This window comes from Bidens hawaiensis, unplaced genomic scaffold (assembly GCF_021521415.1).
Source record: "Bidens hawaiensis isolate Kalapana, Puna unplaced genomic scaffold, B.hawaiensis_p1.1 tig00044770_1, whole genome shotgun sequence".
NCBI classification, from domain to species: domain Eukaryota; kingdom Viridiplantae; phylum Streptophyta; class Magnoliopsida; order Asterales; family Asteraceae; genus Bidens; species Bidens hawaiensis.
The window spans coordinates 55864-74118 of NW_027497957.1; the positions used below are offsets into that span (position 1 = coordinate 55864).

Here is an 18255-nt window from a genome sequence, read left to right on the forward strand (position 1 = left end):
CCATCCTAGTACTACTTCCACCTAAGCACGCTTAACCGTGGAGTTTTCATGTGCTCCATAGCCAATTAAGCCCAAAACGCGTTGGTGATGTTAAGAGGCAGGACATTACTTATGAACCAAGGATCTCTCTTGTCCACGGTCGATGTGGGATAACCTAAGAGTGGGACGATGTTGTGTTTGCCAAGGGTGTTACACCTAACATTACTCTCCATAACCTAAAAAACAATATTCACTAACACATTTCAAGACCTATTGAGACCCAAAAGTGTACAATTGATTGATCATAAACATGTTTTAAACATGAAAATAACTAGTTATGACCTAATAACCTAAACCAACCAGTAGCCCAAGACAAGTTGCATTAATGCCTTGGTTTTAAATTGGACACATTATGCGCGCATAATGCGTTGATGAGGTAGTAAGAAGAAACCAAAAATATATAGAAAACGACTAATCATGTATCAAACAATCGTATAAACTAAAAAGAAAATGCCAAATCGTTATGATCACCAAAAAAACATCATAAATATACACGCATGCATACAAGCCAAAAAAAAACAAAAAATTATATACAAACAAGAACTAACTAACTGGTTAACTACCTAACAAACTATTAATAGAATAAATATGAAAAGGGTAAAGTAGTAATTTGACTTTATCAGGTCAACATCTCCCCTCAAGTTGGTGGTATAACAACACCCAACTTGGACAAAATTTTTCGATGCTGTGGAACAGATAAGCTTTTCGTAAAAATATCAGCAATTTGATCGGATGTTCGAGTATACGTCAAAGAAATAAGACCATCTTGAAGTTTCTCACGAACAAAATGACAATCAAGCTCTATATGTTTCGTTCGTTCGTGGAACACGGGATTATTAGCAATAAAAATCGCAGCTTGATTATCACATTTTAAGGGAATAGGAGTAACATCCAGAACCTATAACTCGTGTAGTAACCGAGTTAACCACGCCAATTCAGCAGTAACTCGTCGCATTGATTGATATTCAGCTTCAGCTGAACTCAATGCCACAGTGGGTTGTTTTTTCAATTTCCATGAAATTGGGGAACCTCCAAGAGTAACAAAATACCCGCTAACAGATCTTCTAGTGTTAGGACAAGAAGCCCAGTCAGAATCACAGTAAGCTTGAAGATCAAAAGAATTTGAGTTATTAAAAAATAACCCTTGTGTAATTTTTCCCTTGACATATGACAATGTGTGTAAGGCTGCAGACCAGTGAGGAAAACGAGGATCTTGCATAAATTGGCTCAAAAACTGAACTGCAAATGAAAGATCTGGCCTTGTATGTGTGAGATAATTCAATTTTCCTATAAGTTGTCTGTATTTCAAAGGATCAGGAAAAGAATCACCATCTTTTAACCTCAATTGTAAATGAGAAGGTAGAGGAGAATTTTGAATAGCCAGGTTTGATGAATCAAACTCAGCTAGTAAGTCATTGGCAAATTTTCTTTGTGACAATATAAGCCCATTGGGATGAGTATGAACCTCCAAGCCAAGAAAATAATTCAAAGAACCCAAATCTTTTATTTGAAAAACATCATGTAGAAAAGCTTTAAGAGTAGTGATCTCCTCAGGATTATTTCCTGTTACCAAAATATCATCCACATATACTGCTGCATGAACAGTGGAAGATCCCATAGACTTGGTAAATAAAGAATAATCATTGGCAAAACGCATATAACCTTTGGATTTTAAGACAGTTGAAAGCCTTCCATACCATTGCCTAGAGGCTTGTTTTAATCCATATAGTGATTTTTGAAGTTTAAGAACTTGATTAGATGGTAAAGACATACCAGGAGGAGGAGACATATAAATTTCCTCATCTAAATCACTGTTTTGGACAAAAATCAGCTAAGGATCAAGTATCCAAATCTGTTATGTGAGGTAAGGTGATAACTTGATAGTAACAAGTGTATAAGCGTGATATCGGTGAACACAATGGTTTGATCACGAGGGAAAAAGCCCTTAATCACGATAGTCTTACCTCGGTCAAAACTTATCGAGGTAATCGTTGGTAAAATAACTCCGGTCAAGGATTAATAAGATAATCTTTGGTCGAATTACTTTAGTCAATGATCAACAAGGTAACCTTTGGTCGATGAGTATGTGATTATCGTGGTCTCCGGCACAAAAAACCCTCGGACGGTGAAACTATCACCGTCAATTATATTGATAAATAAAAGATGGTTACAAGTGCGGTGGAGTATATGATCGAGATTACAAAGTAAGCTAGAGTGTAGAGAGAATATATGATTCTGCTCTAGTGTGTGTGTAAGTACATGTGTTCTCCTAATCGATCATATCTCAATTATATATATGAGATAATAACTCAATGGAGTTATTAATAATAAAGACTATTAACTAATAATTCCTAAAAATCTGCCATGTCTTCAATATAATCGTAACAGCCACTTTGACCACGTGCTCCATCACTCAGGCTACGAAATAGGTGGTAGACCAGGTCTTCTAGCCGTTACACTTATTAAATATCATCCTTCATATAAGATACAACCGTTAATAGCAGCAAATACCGAGGATCCATGATCCTGACATAGCTCTGGAACTCTTCAGAAGGATAATTAATCCAGACACGTCAATATCTTCCTGACTGCAATTTAGTGGATAGACTGAATCTTCTAACCGTTATACCTGCTAAATATATGACCACACTTGAGAACAACCGTTAGTAAATAATAAGTACTGAGGATCCTTGATCCTGACGGGATCTAGAACACACGCTAAGGATAATTGATCCAAAACATATGCCAGGATAACATATCCACAGTGTCAAATTTCTGTGCACTAACAATTGCCCCAAAATGGCGGTTGTGATAAGATCACAGCTGTCATTTTTGCTTTGAATTCAAACTTCCTGCAAAAACATATGAGATTTTACAAGTTGGATATAATTGTCATATATCAATGGAGTTTCCTTGGGAACTTCCCTTCCGGCTGTATATCCTTCTCCCTGCAAATCATGAACAACTAGTAACACCTGATTAACCCGGGTGGATGATCCATTTTTATGAATAGTGAAATCCGGGTTAAGATTTTTGATAATTGCAAGTAAGTTTAATAAATAGTATCTTTTAACTATCTGTTGATTGTCTGTTATTTTGAATGTTTGTCTGATATAGCTTTAGACTTGTTGAAAGTTTTGTGAAATATTCTTTAGTAAAAGGTTTTTAGGATAAAATATCCTTGCAAAAATAAACCATGATATTAAATCCTTATAAAAATAGATTGAGAATAATGAATCCTTACATCTATGAAGATATAAACTGAAATCAAATAAGTGTAAACCGATAAACAGAAATCATACCGTAAGGTCTTGTTAGACCTAAGTTGCCATAAGTATTGATCCTTTTGCAATCCTTATAAAACTGAATTAAAGGATTTTGAATCCATAAGTATTGATCCTTCGGTGATCCTCAGAATCTAATTTATGATACCTGATGCAAATAACTTATGATATTATTTGGGATTAAACCCAATAAACCGGGGACAAGCCCATAAAATAAACTGGGGACAAGCCCATGCAACTGGGGACAAGCCCGTGTAATCTGGGGACAAGCCCGTGTAATCTGGGGAAAAGCCCAAATACGGATGTTAACTGGGGACTCGCCCAAACCGGGATTTAGCCCAAATGTGAGATAACGTGAAAACGTTATAAACCTTAGCTAACATGAAAATGTTAGAAACCTTTGTCTTGAGATAACGTGAAAACGTTATAAACCGGTGGTATGGTACGTCTACCATAAATCGTAGGATCCTCCATATAGCCGAAAGCAACGAAATTGTCAGCCACTAAGCGTGTATTGGTCTTGCTGCCCCGGACTATACGTTGGATAGAGTGCGCTCCAGGCGAGAGTGTAGAAACTCTAATTTATAAGAAAGGTGAAAACCTTTAAACGTTGGAGGGTATGACCATCGGGGGTCATACCCAATCGTGGGCTAGGCCAAGGAAAATAGCGATGTACCTTAAGCGTGAGGGAGAGGTGGCCAACCTCTTAGACATTGAACCTCTTATTGAAATCTGCATTGTTACTTAAAAACTTGGAAAAGATAAATGTTAAGAATACATTATCCTTAAAATAACAAGAATATGAAATGAATAAGTGATCAGATAGATATTACCAATTTTAGGATCCTTGATCCTAGATGGATGCTTGATTTTCGAATGATACTAGATCCTGACTATAAAAAATACTTTTTGAGATGCATAGGTTTCCATGATCTGGGTAACCTGTTGCCTTCCATAGTTAGCAAGTGATATGCCCCCTTTCCAGCTTCTGACTCGATCAAGTAGGGGCCTTCCCATTTGGGTGCTAGCTTTCCATCTGCTGGATTAGTTGTGTTTTGGAAGGCTTTCCTCAAGACTAGATCTCCTTCTTGAAATCTTCTGAGCCTTATATTTTTGTTGTATGCCCCAGCTACCCTTTGTTGATATGCTGCCATTCTGATATTGGCTAGGTCTCTAAGTTCTTCAACGGTATCCAAGTCTTCAAGAAGGATTTTTTCATTGGCCTCAGGATCACGGATGCTTGTTCTGGCTGTAGGGACCACCATTTCTGTAGGGACTACTGCTTCTGATCCAAACACCAATGAGAAGGGTGTCTGGCCTGTTGCATTCTTGGGTGTTGTCATGTCAGCCCAAAGGACATGAGGTAGCTCTTCAGCCCAGTTTCCTTTCTTGGATCATAGCTTCTTCTTTAAGTTGTTGATGATTATCTTGTTGCTAGACTCTACTTGACCATTAGCTTGAGGATGTACCGGTGTGGAAGTAATCATCTTGATGCCCCAACTGTCACAAAAGTTAGTGGTTCTTTTCCCGATAAACTGGGAACCATTGTCAAAATAATTTCTGAAGGGATACCAAATCTAGTAATAATATTTCGTTTAATAAAGGATATAACTTCCCTTTATCGGACTTGCACGAATGCTTCTGCTTCAATCCATTTAGAGAAGTAGTCTGTCATAGCAAGCATAAAGACCTTTCTGCCCGGTGCCTTTGGTAGCTTGCCTACAATATCCATTCCCCATTTCATGAAAAGCCATGAAGAGGATATAGGATACATAGGTTCTGCTGGTTGGTGAAGAATGTTTCCATGCCTTTGGCAAGCATCACACTTCTTTGAGTATTCCATAACATCCTTCTTCATTGTTGGCCAGAAGTATCCAGTCCTAAGTATCCTGGAGAATAATGCTCTTCCCCCTGTGTGGTTGCCGCAATCGCCTTCGTGGAAGTCTTGAAGTACCTCTTGTATTTCAGGATCCTCAATGCATCTCAGATAGGGACCTGCAAGAGATTTTCTATACACAATATCTTGTAAAATAATGAATTATGATACCTTTAATCTGAAAGCTTTAGGATTTTCCCCTGTAGGGATCTCTCCATCTTGTAGGAATTTTTTGATTGGAAGGATCCAAGATCCTACTTTTGAAGAGGATGGAGGATCCGTATGTTCTCCTATGCAATCCACTGTTATCTTCACGGATTCTTGTTCTCCAATTGTCGGAGACAATATATGAATGATGGGTATCTTTACATCATCCGGGATCTTCAACGATGATGCTAAGTTTGCTAAGGCATCTGCCCCAGCATTCTCTTCCCTTGGTACCTGTATTATACTAAACAATTCGAAGGATTTTGCCAATTCCTTCACAATTTCTAAATATTTGACCGTATTCTCACCTTTCACAGTATAAGAACCGTTAAAGTGGTTAGTTATAAGTAAAGAGTCTATATAAACTTGAAGATACCTGATCCTCATCTGTTTAGCTAAGAGTAAACCTGCGATAAGTGCTTCGTATTCTGCCTCATTGTTGGTGGCTTGGAATGCATATGCAATGGACTGGGGTATTATGTCCCCCCTGTGGCGATTTTAGTAGTATGCCCAAACCTGTTCCTCTTACATTGGATGCTCCATCTGTGAAGAGGATCCAAGGATCCTTGGTTTCTTCAAGTTGTTGGACTTCTAGATCAGCTTCATTTTGCATGTCACTACTGAATATCATATGCACTCAGTTTCACAGCCCACTTGGCCATTCTACCTGACAACTCTGGCTTTTTAAGGACATTCTTAACAGGATAATTAGGTCTTAAAATAATAGTATGAGTTTCAAAATAATGTCTTAATTTAGTAGAATCCATAATAAGTGCAAGAATTAATTTTTCTAAATGAGAATACCTGGATTCTGCATCTAGAAGACTTTTATTTACATAATAAACGGGATATTGTTCACCTTCATGATCCTTTACCAAGACGGAACTTACTGCGTTTCCTGAGACAGCTAAATACAGATATAAGGATTCTCCATCCACAGGCTTCATTAGAGCTGGAGCTGAGGATAGGTAATCCTTCAAGGCTGTAAGCGCAACCTCATGCTTTTCCGTCCATTCAAACTTCTTATTCTTCCTAAGGATGTCATAGAAGTCCTTTCACTTCTCGGGGGATCTTGAGATGAACCTATTAAGAGCAGCTATTCTTCCCGTGAGCCTTTGGACATCCTTTCCATTTGCAGAAGATTTCAAATTGAGGATGGCTTCAATTTGCTCGGGGCTTGCTTCAATTCCTCTTTTAGTCACCATATATCCCAGAAACTTTCCAGCCTTAACACCAAAGTGGTATATTGATGGATTCAATTTCATGTTACATTGGTCGAGGATATTGAATGCTTCCTCGAGGTCTCTAGGTGATCCTCAGCTTTCTTTGATTTTACCACCATATCGTCTATGTATACTTCCATAGTCTTGCCCAACTGATCCTTGAACATCATGTTGACTAGTCTTTGGTATGTTGCCCCTGCATTTCTTAGTCCAAACGGCATAGCAGTATAACAGTATATGCCGGTAGGAGTCATGAAAAATTTTATTTCCATTAACTGTCTTAACACATTTTCCATTAGCATTTTGAATCATTGAATAATATGTTACTTAAAAGTTCAAGGGATGAATTGTAATTAATTCATTCTTTTTCTAAGTCCAGTGACTGTTCTGTCATTTTATTAAACTTTCTAGTTCGTTATTCAGTCTTTAACGAATTGACTTATCTTAGCGAACTGGTCATTTGTAATGAACTGAACCCTCTAACGAACTGGACCTCTGACGAATCCTCCTTGTACGAACCAGTCCACATAGCGAATCAGTTCAAGTAACGAATTGGACCTTCTAATTCGTTATCTCCTTTAACGAATGGCTATAACGAAATGGGGGGGGGGGGTTTAATTCGTTATCTTTTCCTTAACGAATCAGGACACGAACTAAGGCTAGTTCGTTATCTTTCCTTAGCGAATCTACTTAACGAATCAGGACACGAACTAAGGCTAGTTCGTTATCTTTCCTTAGCGAATCTACTTAATGAATCACCCTTAATTTGCTAAATTCCCGTTAGCGAACTAGGGTTAGGTCAGGGAATGTCAGAACATTCCCTGACATACCCTTAACCTCGTATTACTTTTCCGGCGCCGCCTTTCCGGCGCCGTCATTGCCGGAAAGCCGCCGGAAAAACGCGAACTCACCGGAAAAAACGATTCTTAACTCGTTTTTCACCGTTTTTCGCCCCGTTCGATCCAGATCTGAGCTAGGGTGATCCCTAAGCTCATCATAGGTTCGGTTTATACCCGATTCCACCCGGATCTCGTGATTTAAACGGTTTAACGGATTCGGCTCGTTGTTTCGCAACTTTATCTAACGGGTTAAGCTCATACAATATTAAACTATCGTTACCTCGGATCGGTGCTCGGTTTCCTTCTTGATTTCGGATAGAGATAAGGAAGAACTAGAGAGAAATATTAAGTGCGTGTTTTGGGTGGTGTATGGAATATGTGTGAATGAGAATTAAATGGATATTAAGGGTTTATATATTTATGGATCATGGGCTTAAGCCCATGGTCTTTCCTTCTTTCTTTCCTAACCCAAGTCCATAACCCATATTCATTTACCCAGCACTGGCCCAAGTCGTATTCTATTTATCTAAACCGATAACGACCCACTATGAAATAACAAAATTTATTTTTATAATAATAACTGAAAGTAGGATGTTACAGTTACAAGTGCGGTGGAGTATATGATCGAGATTACAAAGTAAGCTAGAGTGTAGAGAGAATATATGGTTCTGCTCTAGTGTGTGTGTAAGTACATGTGTTCTCCTAATCGATCATATCTCAATTATATATATAAGATAACAACTCAATGGAGTTATTAATAATAAAGACAATTAACTAATTATTCCTAAAAATCCGCCATGTCTTCAATATAATCGTAACAGCCACTTTGACCACGTGCTCCATCACTCAGGCTGTGAAATAAGTGGTAGACCAGGTCTTCTAGCCGTTACACTTATTAAATATCAGCCTTCATATAAGATACAATCGTTAATAGCAGCAAATACCGAGGATCCATGATCCTGACATAGCTCCGGAACTCTTCATAAGGATAATTAATCCAGACACGTCAATATCTTCTTGACTGCAATTTAGTGGATAGACTGAGTCTTCTAACCGTTATACCTGCTAAATATAAGACCACACTTGAGAACAACCGTTAGTAAATAATAAGTACTGTGGATTCTTGATCCTGACGGGATCTAGAACACACGCTAAGGATAACTGATCCAAAACATATGCCAGGATAACATAACCACAGTGTCAAATTTCTGTTCACTAACAATCACCGTGGAGAAAAGCATTGTTCACATCAAGCTGAAATAGTGGCCATTTCAATTTAGTTGCAATGGCAATGAGAGATCGAATAGTAGTCATCTTAACTACTGGAGAAAACGTCTCATTATAATCAATGCCATGTTTCTGAGTGTCCCCCTAACAACCAAACAGACCTTGCATCTTTCAATGGTCCCGTTAGCATGATACTTTATCTTATAAACCCATTTACACTTAATTGGTTTCTTTCCAGGAGGAAGATCAACTATAGACCAAGTGTTATTATTTTGAAGAGCAGTAAATCCTTATCCATAGCTTCCTGCCAAGCAGGAAATTGTGCAGCCTGTTTGTATGAAGTAGGCTCATGCAAAATATTAAGATGATGAGCAATAACATGACTTGATTTAGAGAGATTAACAGAATTAGCCGAAGCAGTGGCCAAACATTCATTGGTAATAGTATGAAAACAATGAAAATGTGAATCAGAAGTATGAACATGATTACATACATAATCATGCAAATATGATAGAGGATAAGAGGATCTTGTGGACCTTCTAACAGGAGGAGGAGAAGGCGGATGAGGAGGATTAGGGAGAGGAGAATCTGATGGAAGAGGATCCGTAATTGGAGAAGGTGAATCATCAAAGAAAGAATTGAAATGTTCAACTGGAATTGAAGGAAAAAATGAAGAATTGTTAGGATTGTGTAAAGAAGGAAACAAGTGTTCAAAAAATACCACATCTCTAGAGACTAATGTAGTATGAGTAACTAGGTTATACAGTTTGTAACCTATCTTTGCAATAGGGTACCCCAATGAATAAACAAGGTGTAGCTCGAGGTTGAAACTTGTCTCTTTCTTGTTTAACAGTTGAAGCATAACATAAACATCCAAAGGCTTTAAGATGTGAATATAAAGGAGGCTTTCGTGTTAAAACTTCAAAAGGAGTTTTGTTATCAAGTAAAGGTGTAGGATACCGATTGATGAGATGAGTAGCAGTTAAAACACAATCTCCCCTGAATTTTAAAGGAATATTTAATTGAAACAATAAAGCCCTTGAAGTTTCCAAAAGGTGTTTATGTTTTCTTTCAACCACCCCATTCTGTTGATGAGCATGAGGGCAAATGGTTTGATGAACAATGCCTTTAGATCTTAGATAAGAAGCATGTTCTGTACTACTACCCAATTCAAATGCATTATCTGATCTTATGCATTTTACTTTGACATTAAATTGTGTTTCAACCAGTTTAATGAAATATTGCAAAACAGCAAATGCATTTCCTTTAGTTACGAGCAAATGGGTCCAAGTAGTTCTGTTGGGTCCATATTTGATGGTTTGTACTTAGTTATATGTTTATTGGCTTTTCGTATTGAGCTATGTATGTAAACCGAGATCCTTATGGATCTCGGTGGGCTTTGGGCTATGGTTGGGCTAGTGTTTTGGTTTCCCTATATATATATAACATGTATAGGGTTTATGTTGGTTGTTCACATTAAACGAAAATCATAGCCACCATCTAGAGAGCAATACAGATTGTGTAATCTCATGTACCAAACAGTTTATTAATATAATCGTGTGCATTTGGAGTATTACATCGTGTTCATCATATATATATTATTTCGTATCATTGTTCTTGAATCACCACTGTGTTAGGATTCCGCATTAACATCGTGTTCGGGTTGATATCATAATTGTAGTTATCCAGATTCGAGACTTACAATTGGTATCAGAGCCTTGGACTAATTCAGGCTCGTTATTGTGATATCAACGGATTCAAGAATTCTGTTGTTTGGTGGCGTTAATTGGTTTTTCCGGCGAGTTTTGATCGGAGAGAGAAAAGAAGGTTTAATTTTGGTGGAAGATTGATTTTATTTTGGAAACAAATCAAATCCAGTAAATCTCGGGAGTTTGTTACAGTTGAAATTCTGCAGATCCTCTAGTTCTCGGCCAAGATTAAATTTGCTGAACAAGTAATCATTGTTCTCTACCCAGAATAAGAGTTTTTGGCCAGATTAAAGGATTTTCCGCCACTTTTGAGCGTTCTCGGCCAGATTTGAGGGTTCTCGGCCAACTTTAATCATTCTCGGTCAACAAAAAGGAGTTCTCGGTCAACAAACAGTGTTCTCGGTCAACTGAGATTTCGGCCAGCTGGGTTTCGGTCAAACTAGAGTTTTCGGTCAACCTTTGTGAGTTCTCGGTCAACACTACCGTTCTCGGTCAACGCTACTTGTTTTCGGCCAAACTTAGTTCTCGGTAAAAGTTCGTTTTCGGTCAACAAAGAGTTCTCGGTCGAGTAAAAAGAAAGTTTTTTTGCGGGAAAAATTTTCTTGAACGAAATTTTTCCTAAATACTCCTTATATGTAAAAATTCATTTTTGAAAATTTTGGCGATAAAATTTTTTTCGGGTAATTTTCGGTGAAGTTTTGGCGGGAAAAATTGAAAAATTTTGTCTTGAACGAAATTTTTCCTAGACGCTTCTTTTGAGTGGGACATCTTTCTTGAAAATTTTGGCGATCATACTATTTCAAAAAATTTTGGCGGGAAAATCAGTTCAATTCCTTTTAACTACTTAATAGATTCTCCTCAACTCATCTCAATGTTTGGAGTTACTCTTAATCAGTCTGCTCCCTCACAAGTAGCAAACTCATCTCAGCTAAGGTTTCAACCATGTTCTCTAAATTGTGGTGAAAAAATAGACATGTATAAGCTCCATTTCGATAACCTAACTAGAGATATGGAGAGAATAAAATCAGAAAGTTTTAAACTTAAGAAAAATGAAAAGGGCTTTCTAGACAAAATAGAAGCACAGAAAAAAGACATTTCTAAGCTCAAATCTGATTTTAGTATAAAGAGGTGTCATTACCTAGATGTCAATCAACAAATCGCTGAACTAACTGCTAAACTGGAAGCCTCCAAGTTAGAAATTCTGAATCTAACTAGTAAATTTGAAAGGCCTGAACTAGATTTTAAAAAATTTGAGGGTTCCAGTAAAGTAGTCAATTCAATGATTGAAAATCAATTATCGTGGAAAGAAAACGAAGGTGAGGGTATAGGATATAGTCAAGTACCCCCACCATACAATGACAACTATACTAGTCTTCCTCTTACCAAAGAGCAGGAAGAAAAGATAAAAGACATGAAGTATGGTAAACAGCTTCAATCGGAAATTGTTGGATCAGGATCCCTAGAAGAAATCAAGTATGTTTTAAAATGTGTAGACAATTTTGATGCTTCTACTTCATGTGTAGATATAGTAAATGATGTTGCCTCTGATACTAAAGGGGTTCAGGCTAGTGAAAATGAATCTCATTCTAATGTGTCATCAAACTCAGATGACACCGCAACACAAAATTGTACTGATAGTAATACACAGAGTTGTGGCAACAAAGTGAAGGCACATAGAAATCAGCACAACAAGGGCAGTCTTGTCCTCATAGATCCTCCGGATCTCCATGTGTTGATAAATCAGTGGGTGATATTTATATTAAGAGGCAAACATGTTACCACTGTGGCACACCAGGACATATAGCCAGAAATTATCTTCATCGTCTATAAGTTCCCTATTACAAGTAAAATCAGAAGGTTGCGCTAAGGGGCAGGAAGAATGGAAAAATCTTTCATAAGAAGGAATTCCAAAATGAGGCTAGTGCTTACGTTGAAATTAGAAGAAGGATGAAGGCATGCTTCGTCTGCGGGAACAGCGGGCATTTGGCAAACGAGTGTTACTACCGTGCTATTAATAGGCAAGCTCCTCAGGTGAAAGGTAACAAGTTTCAACCGAATCTAGTGGTTAACCAAAATGCTTATTTTAGAAAACCACGAGTATCTGTACAACGGGTCTTAGATACTCAAGGATTCAAAATTAATATGACAGGTCTGCACTCAAATGATTTAGAAACTATTAAAAGAAAAATAAATTTTCAGAAATCAAAGAGTGTGGAAAGTTTTAAGAATTCGAATTCGAATTGCTCCACTCCAAAGTCTGTTATATCAAATTTCACTAAACCAAGACAGATTTGGAAACTTAAAACTCAGCAAACAGAATCTGTATTAACAAATGATTCTATTAAAAATGGGAAAGATATGAGTTGGCAAGAGGTCACATATGTTGATGCTCAAGGGAACCCCAAGACATTTATGACTTGGTTCCTACGTCCAACTGATCCCGCTATGCGTGTAGGAACAACCAAAAATTCATTGTTTATTAAATGGGTTGTTCTAGGCACATGACAGGGCAAATATCCACTGTTTTAAAATCTTTAAACCTTAAAATGGATCATTTGTTGCCTGGACGGGATTTTATGGTGATAGAACGTTTTTAATCTGCTCTCTAAGTGTGTAGGAACAAATCAGGGAATACATTGCATATTAAAAGGTTTGTTCCAGACATTCAAATCGCAAGGATACAGAATCTCAAAACAAGCTTATTCCTAGGGGAGATTCTCACAAATGGAAAGATGATGTCTTGAAGATAAAAGGAAACCGTATCACTTTGGTATGAAAGATTGATCAGTCAAAAAGATTTTAATTTTTTATAAAAAAATTCAAAAATATGTTCACGTATAGTTTTTCAAGTATAGTGTATTTTGTTTCCCAAAAATGAGAAAATGGCTTGAACGTGCATGAGAAATGATAGTACATCAGTTGGCTGACTATCACACTTCATAAAAGGTTTTTATTAAATACTATGTTTTGACGATTGAGGTTAAATTTGTACATAAAAGTTTTCCTTTCGGTTAAAATTTTTGCACAAATTTAGTGGGAGAACATTTTAAAAAATTCAAAAAGAGTGTGTGTGTGTGTGTGTTTAATAAATAAAATTAAAAGTTTTATCTATTCTTTCAAACTTCACTCTCACTTAAAATTATGTCGATTGCTCAAGTCTGAAGGACATATACCTGTATATAGTTGGTCCGGTGTTCTACATGTAGATTCACAGGATAGCCATTTACCTAATGACCGAAAGCACTCGGAGAGACTATAATGTGTTTTGTGTTTCGTATTCTTTCACTTAAAATTAGGTCGGTAACTCTGAGCTGGAAGGACATGTGTTTTCATGCATGTTTGGTCCGGTTAACCACCTGTGGTTACAATGGATAGCCATTTACCTGAAGGCTTAAAGTGACCGGGGTGACTGAATTCTGAACTTGTGTGTCTTCTGGGAAGTGATATCATTATTCAGTTAACAGCTTTTTAGAAGCTTCAAAATATTTTCAAATGAAAATTGATCCAACATTTGGAAAATGATAGGTAAATTGTTTATGTGTGCCTAACGGGTGAAGTTATTAAGCTTAAAAGGCTCTACAACAGTCATTGATTTGTATGGTAGCTTTCCATGATGCGTAAAAGTTGAAGTGATATAAACTAAATTTGCTAAACTTACTGTAGAGAGTCATTTTGAAGAAATGTGCATGTCTCCATATACATCTCTCCGAATGATAGGCAGAAAAGCAATTACCCAGTCATACACGAGCCCGTTAGTTTCTTGATCACCAAAAATATTATGTTTCTAAGTTTTTGCTGAAAAAAAGGGAAAACAAAAAGAGAGAAAAATATATAATAAAAAATAAAAATAGGGATTATTGTGAAGCAAAAAATAAAAATTCGTATTTCAAAAGCTTAAAGGGTCAAACTATAACTACAGAGATGGGGGCACAAAAATAAATCCTATCATGTCTCGAATGAAAGGCCTGTAAGTCCGGATGGCCTGTAAGTCCAGCGTTCAACCTTAAAGCTTAAAAATTCTATATGATTATCTATAAAAATCTTTTGATCAAGCACTAGGGGGTTGGAGTCAAATTGGGGTGATCTGGGGAAAGCCAAATACGCTTTGAGAAGAGATAGGAGGCATCACAGGTCCATGAGTGATGTCCATCTAAGCTTTATGCCGAACTGAACCTAATTCATATCACTGATGCAATGAAAATCATGCTAAGTTCATTATACCTGATATCAACTTGTCTCTTTATGTCATAATAACGCTGAACATGAATCCTTGTGACAACACCTTAAAAAATATGATTCCATGTTCGGATCTTTAATAAAAGGCGGCGTTTTTATTAAAAAACTGAAATTTGATCCCAAATTTTTCCTAAATTACAAGAAGAACGGGTGATTATATTTTTTTATTTCTTGTTTTTAGTTTTGTTTTATTTCATTTATTTTATTTTTACTTCCTGATTACTCTTGTCGAAACAAATGTGTTAAGGAATTGTTTTGAAGTTTTCAGCTCATGAAACCTAATATCAGTTATTGTGTTATAGGTGGTTTAGCTGGTATGATCTCATTTCAAGTCTTTTCAAGAAAATTAAGAAAAAAACAGAAAAACATAAAAATTACAAAAATATGCCTGTCTTATTTTGTTTTGTTTAATTGTTTTCAAAAATATTTTGTTTGATCTTTCTATCAAAGTTGATTGTTCTTTCAAGACTGATTTCTTGCAACGGTAGCATATGAAGTATCTGAGATTCAAATTGGATAATGCTGTCAAAAAACGGGAGATGATTGATTATTGGATGCAGATGCTGAAGTTGCTGATCACTGAAGTTGCTGACTATGTTCTAGTAAAGATTCTGAAGATCTTGAAAGCATCAGTCTAAGGGCAAGATTGTTGGGCCATAATTTGGTTAAACTGACGTATATCAAAAGGCCATGGCATGATCAAGACTAAAGTGACATAAACAAAGACGAGTTGAAGAATTACATTGGTGTAATACCGAAATCCCTATGGATTTCGGTTAGACTAGTTTGAAGTCAAATAAACAAGAACGAAGCTACAAACCAAGGGGAGATTGTTGGGTCCATATTTGATGGTTTGTACTTAGTTATATGTTTATTGGGTTTTCGTATTGGGCTATGTATGTAAACCGAGATCCTTATGGATCTCGGTGGGCTTTGGGCTATGGTTGGGCTAGTGTTTTGGTTTCCCTATATAGATAACATGTATAGGGTTTATGTTGGCTGTTCACATTAAACGAAAATCATAGCCACCATCTAGAGAGCAATACAGATTGTGTAATCTTATGTACTAGACGGTTTATTAATATAATCGTGTGCATTTAGAGTATTACATCGTGTTCATCATATCTATATTATTTCATATCATTGTTCTTGAATCACCACTGTGTAAAAATTCCGCACTAACATCGTGTTTGGGTTGATATCATAATTGTAGTGATCCAGATTCGAGACTTACAAGTTCGACTAAAATCATCCACTATTGTCATAAAATATTTACAGCCGTTATAAGTGGATGTTTTATATGGCCCCCAAACATCAATATGCAACAAATCAAAAATAGCATTAGTGGAACGTGTGCTAGTGGGAAAAGGCAAACATTGTTCCCTAGCCTTAGGACAAATTGAACAATGATCAAGAACCGACAAATTTTTATTAGAAATGACATCTGATTGTTTCATTTTGTAGGTTGGTAAATGCCCAAGCCTATGATGCCATATAGTATTCGAAACAGTAAAATTACAAGTAGAAGTGGTAAAAAAAAGAAGTGTTGAAACAATTGAAAGAATGATTGCTTGCTTTGAGAATGTAGATCCCAACTAGGAGATCACCAAGAACCAGTGGCCTCTCCATTGATGGGACCTGCGACAAGCAGTTTTTATTAGAAAAATAAACAATGCCCTGATTTTCATGACACAGTTTAGAAACAGAAAGCAGGTTATGCTTGAATTCAGGAACAAAAAGAACATTATGAAGAGTCAGATTAGAATGAAGTATAATAGTTCCAACTTGATGAACTGATATAACAGTTCCATTAGGAAGACCAATCAAAAAAGTAGATGAAATATAGTGAAGATTAGAAAACAAGTTTGGATCATTGCACATGTGATCACTGGCTCCAGTGTCAATAATCACTTTGTATGAACATTAGTGGAATTACAAGCCATAATACCTGCAAAATTAGCAGCATGAATTGAAGAAGTAGGATGTGATTGAGTATCTTTTGCTAAATTGTGTTGCTGCAATAGTTTCATCAACTCATTGTATTGTGTGACTGAGATAGAGGATGAACTATTTGAAGTTCATAAGAAGTGTTATTAGCAAAAGGATTTGTTGAAAGTTGAAAAGGTAAGTCGGATTCAATTTCCACATTATTAGCAGTTCCACGCTTTGACTTTGTGAATTTGAAATCTTTGGGAAAGCCAATGATTCTGTAACATTTGCTGACATGATGTCCAGATTTCTTGTAGTTAGAACAGACTTGCACCTTCTTGTTATCATTATTCCCAAAAGAAGGATGAGTATTAACATTCATAGATGCAGATTCAGAAGGAAAGGGAGATAAAGAATGAATCTCCCTTTGTTTCTCATCTTGAACAACAAGAGCATAAGCTTGATTAATAGTAGGTAACAGTTTTATCATAATAATATTACCTCTAACCGTATCATAACAGGGGTTTAGACCCATCAAGAACTACATAAGACGTTGATCTTCATCTCTCTTAGCCAGAAGATGAGCAGTACCACAGGTGCATATTGGAATAGTGTTAATTGACATTAATCATCCCAAACAGTCTTGAGTCTTGTAAAATAAGAAGCAACATCAGAATTAACTTGAACAAGATCAATTAGGCTCTTTTGTAACTGATAATACTTGGCACCATTGTCTTGACCATATCAATCGTTAAGTTCAAGCCATAATTGTCGAGCAGACGCAACATAAAGAACACTGCCACTTATTTCTGGAGATAATGTGTTTAAAATCCAAGAAATCACCATGTCATTAAACCGATTCCAGAGAGGAACTTGAGAAGAATCAGTAGGAGAAGCAAATTCACCATTGACGAACACCAATTTGTTCTTCGCAGATAGAGAAATTGCCATGGCACGTTTCCACGCACCAAATCCCAAGCCATCAAACGGTTTGGAAACAAGAAGCATCCCAGGATGATCAGAAGGATGTAAGAACAGAGGATTGGAAGAATCGATCATGTTAGAAGACGGAATCGAATCAGTCATGATGAGTATCAGATTGAATTGAACAAAGAAATCACGAATTGGATTGATGAATTGAACGAAGAATGAAGAAACGAACGCGGAAACGAATTCAGAATCGAATTAGGATGATACCATGTAAAGATTGATAAAACGAAATACATTGATTGATTATCCCCAAATGATACAAGCCCTAATTATATACAAACAAGAACTAACTAACTGGTTAACTACCTAACAAACTATTAACAGAATAAATATAAAAAGGGTAAAGTAGTAATTTGACTTTATCAAGTCAACAACATATGTGAGGAAAACTAGATTCTTCATTGATTATGTATGTATATGTATATAATTAAGATTTGTTTTAGTGTTGTTCATGTGATGCAAAGATCTTCTTTATCTTTTTGCTAAGTATAGGTTGGCATAATAAGTAAATTAATATAAAGTAGTTAGCAAGGTTTCCTTAAAACAAATTTCATGTTTGTGTATTTGGCTCCTATAGAGTAGCAGATGTATTGCCAAATAAGAACAAAACTTGCCAAAATCATCAGTAGCTAGTAAGTAGTAACTAATTTGTGGTACAAAACCAGGCTTGCATGAGCCAAAGAATTTTGGTATGAC

At 36.5% G+C, this 18255-nt stretch overlaps 1 protein-coding gene across 1 annotated transcript; it reads right to left on the reverse strand.

Moving 5' to 3' along the window:
* Positions 1–17313: 17313 nt before the first annotated feature.
* LOC143595169 (uncharacterized) lies at positions 17314–17655 on the reverse strand. The gene has a single exon (XM_077074273.1). It carries the CDS (start codon positions 17653–17655, stop codon positions 17314–17316), a length of 342 nt encoding a protein of 113 aa, XP_076930388.1.
* Between the last annotated feature and the right edge of the window lie 600 nt (positions 17656–18255).